At 34.3% G+C, this 3611-nt stretch overlaps 1 protein-coding gene across 1 annotated transcript; it reads left to right on the top strand.

The window, feature by feature from the left end:
* Nucleotides 1–2175: 2175 nt before the first annotated feature.
* On the top strand, nt 2176–3298 carry LOC113715620 (F-box protein At2g02240-like). Its single transcript, XM_027239872.2, has 3 exons — nt 2176–2228; nt 2346–2431; nt 2572–3298. Exons 1-3 carry the CDS (start codon nt 2226–2228, stop codon nt 2975–2977), a joined length of 495 nt encoding a protein of 164 aa, XP_027095673.2. The 5' UTR covers nt 2176–2225; the 3' UTR covers nt 2978–3298.
* The last annotated feature ends 313 nt before the right edge of the window (nt 3299–3611 follow it).

Here is a 3611-nt window from a genome sequence, read left to right as displayed (position 1 = left end):
TGATGTTACCTAATGTCATTGTCAGAGCTACTACTATGATTGGTACATTTTGTGCCCTTCAACTAGAAGGATAAACCAACGACGGTGTGAATTTTGCCAAGGATTACGTTTGTCTTAGTACGTGTAAAAGAATGAGAAGGACCAACGTTTTTGATGTCCATGATGAGGCCACTGTGGAAATATCCACAAAGGCCACTTAATTATCCATTTCCTCAATCTTCAATCCTCTTTCAATGAAATAGTCCCTCCAAAACTCCAAAGCAACATCTGCGCGTTGTGTGGTTTGGAGCTTTTTGTTCTCATTTTAACGAATTGTTTGTTTTCAACCTTGTTGATTAGGCTCTTTTAGGTTTCAAGTGCCAACCCTAATTAATTGCAATACCTAAGAAAGGCCGTAGAAGTGCATCGAATGTCAAATGATATATAATCCTATTTTAAAAGAAATTGTAACATTACTTCTTAAAAGAAATCCTGTTTGAATTTCTATCAATTTATGACAATTTGACCAAAATTTGTATGAACTAATACTAAATTGTTCGAAGATGATAAAAAAAATAAAATTTAGTTTCCAAATTTTGAATCTCATTTGTTGGAAAAGTAGTAGGGTTTACCAAACTAAATTGCAGTGCTTAGCTAATGAAGTAGAAAGTTTGTTCAAAAAATTAATATGATTTACCAAAAAAGTGGTAACAACTAGGAAAGACAAGGTGAACTTTGCAATTATAATAGTAAGTTTTTTTAAATGAACAGTGAAATTTGCGCTAGTGATTTTGGCTAATTTATGTTATTGTCTTTTTATCATTCAGATTTTCTATTTGAATCTGTGAAAATTTTTTTTTTTTGGATGAATGAATCTGCGAATTCAAATTAAGTAACAACTATTTTGATCTAGAATCTTGCTTTCATGTCACTTTGCACAATTTCCACTTGTCGCATCTTGTGAAATTTCAAAACTTTTAAGTTTGATGTTCATATTACTACTAGTCTGCAGCTGTTTACAATGTTGGTCTTGACAAAATTGCTTGATTGAGCATGTATTTAACTAATTAATTTATTTTTGAAATATGTGTTGTAAGTGTATAGTATAGTGTACGTCTTTTTTATAAGTCTTGGTCTTGATAGACTTTTATGTGTCCTGTTTTGGACGTAAAATGATTCTTCTATCCCATAAAGGCCTTTTGTTAAGTCTTGACCTTGACCAAAAAAAAAATCCCTCCCAACTTTTCCACAAGTGATGGTCATAGTGTAGTATCTAGTAACAACTAGAGGTGTTGGAAAGGTTTTTCTTGGACAAGAGTTCATTTAGGTATTTGCCAGCAGGTCAAACCAACCAAGTGCGTTCACACAACATAAAAATTTTGCAAGGGTACAAGTATAGTTAAGCTTTATTCAATTTTGTCCTGTTAGCGTAATTCTTACAAGATTTTGTATATTTGTTATAAGACTCTATTTTGTATATTTATTACAAGATTTCATGTATGTGCTATAGAGCTAATCTACATACATCAACGGCACCAATAACTACACGAAAGTCATGTAAGTTTACATTAAATTTTGTATGATTTATACCGTACAAATAAAATTGGACAAAACACGATTACACCTGCTCGGTAACCTTAAATTTATCCTTAATGGTATCGTTAAGACTCTTCAAATAATTCCTTTTCCTTGGCAATCTTCAATCCTTTTCTTTGTTTGCCTCTTTAAATCTTTTGTTTTCTTCAATCATACAAATTATGCTAAATTTTTTGAACAACTGTGGGAGAAAAAAAATCGAACTGTTATAGTTTCCATGGTACAAATCCCATGTTTTTCCTACGATGCAAGCTCTATCCTTCTTTTACATTGCCAATTGTGCCATTTACCAGCTCTACCATTTTCATTTTATCATCTAATCTTTAGACATGCAAAGAAGACTTTCCCATAAGCATTCGCTATGGTTTTTACAAAAATTGACTATAGAAAGAGATGGCAGAGAATAATTGGACTCTGATACACTCATATTTGTGGTTTTGTGAAAGGCCACCCTCATTCACATCAGCATCTGACCTTCACACCAGCACGAAACACGTTTTTACACATCTCTGATGAGGTAAGATTGGAAATATCTGCAAGCGTCAGTTAATCAGATAGGCCTATAAATATCCATTCCCGCAATCTTCAATCCCTCATTCCACAAAACGTACAGTCCTTCCAACACTACTCCAGAGCTACTTCTATTCAACATGGTATATAACTATAACAGTAGTTCTTAGTTTGCATTAATACTGGAACTACTCATCAGTCATTTGTTACTTTGCCTGAAAAGATTAATTAACTTGTCGATGCTCGATTTTCCATCACAGGTTTACACCATCAACGCAAGGGATCTAGTGATCTCTCACGGTAATGATCCACGCTATTGGAAATGGTACACTGATGTACCTTCTGGGTAAACCTCCTGAACTAACTTCACACGTACCCGTCCTGTATATAGTCCTATTCCATTTATATTATTATCTCACTTTCCCCCTTTAGTTAGTTGATGACTTTCGAAGATTATCCTAAACTGATTTTAATGCCTTTGTACAGCTTCGAGGTTGCCGAGCTTGTTGAAGTTTGCTGGTTTGACATTCGAGCCAGTGTGCCTGCTAGGGACCTACCAAGGGGCAGTTCCTATTCGACATATCTCGTGTTCAAACTTAGTGCCAAGCCAAGGGGGCTTGAAAAAGCAACTGCATCGGTAAGATTTTCTGAGGAAAAGGCTAAGGGAACTGATAATGAAGGCTATACCGTGTCAATTGATAAGTCACAAGATTCGAAGGATCCGGGCATACATCCTCAACCCCGTAGTGATGGATGGAAGGAATTGAACTTGGGTGACTTCGTCAACAACCGCGGAAGAAGTTCCACGGTAGAAGCTAGGATTTTTGAAACCAGTGATACAATCTGGAAGTCTGGCATTATTATCAGGGGCATCGAAATTCGCCCTAATTAGGGTGGATGCACTCATTACCATCATCCTTCAGTCGTTTGGTACCATAGTAAAAGAAAAAAAATTGAAAAAAAAGGAAAAAGAAAATAAAATGGTGTCCATTCAGTCTATGGTTATCAGTAGTTGTGTCTTCTAATGTTTTCAGTGCAGGGTCTACTTTGTTTTTTCATACTGCATAGGGTCTTATGTAGTAAATTTCTCTCTTTCCTTTTTATCTATGTGTAATAGTTAGGGGTACATCAAAGTCAAAACAAAAAACCAAAAAAGAAAAAAGAAAAAATTGCAAAAAGAAAAAAAGGCGTTGTAAAACGCCGATTATGACTACATTATGTGTTTCAGAGTTCTTTTCATTTCGCTCTACTAAATTGTTCGCTTTATATTGTTGATTAGGCTATTTTAAATTTAGATTTAGGGCTTGAGAAAAATGAAACATAAATTAATTTAACTATTTAAGCTTGGCCTTGGAAATGCATCTAATGACATTGGAACATCGCAACGGGTGACAAGTGACATAGAATGCCGTTTTTGGGATTGTTTTTCGAAAATTATATGAAAAACTTTTATTGTAGATGTTTTTTGGATTATTTTTAGAGGTATTTTTAAAACATATTTTTGGGTATTTTTATAATTTATAATT

Source organism: Coffea arabica, chromosome 11c (genome assembly GCF_036785885.1).
Source record: "Coffea arabica cultivar ET-39 chromosome 11c, Coffea Arabica ET-39 HiFi, whole genome shotgun sequence".
Classification (NCBI taxonomy): Eukaryota; Viridiplantae; Streptophyta; class Magnoliopsida; order Gentianales; family Rubiaceae; genus Coffea; species Coffea arabica.
Note: the sequence above shows the minus strand (reverse complement) of the source record. Positions and strands in the feature narration are given on the sequence as shown.

What these genes read in the sequence shown, in the direction of transcription:
- LOC113715620 (XM_027239872.2), top strand. An exon ending in TACACTGATGTACCTTCTGG is followed by an intron (nt 2,432 to 2,571) that starts GTAAACCTCCTG and finishes GCCTTTGTACAG; the next exon opens with CTTCGAGGTTGCCGAGCTTG.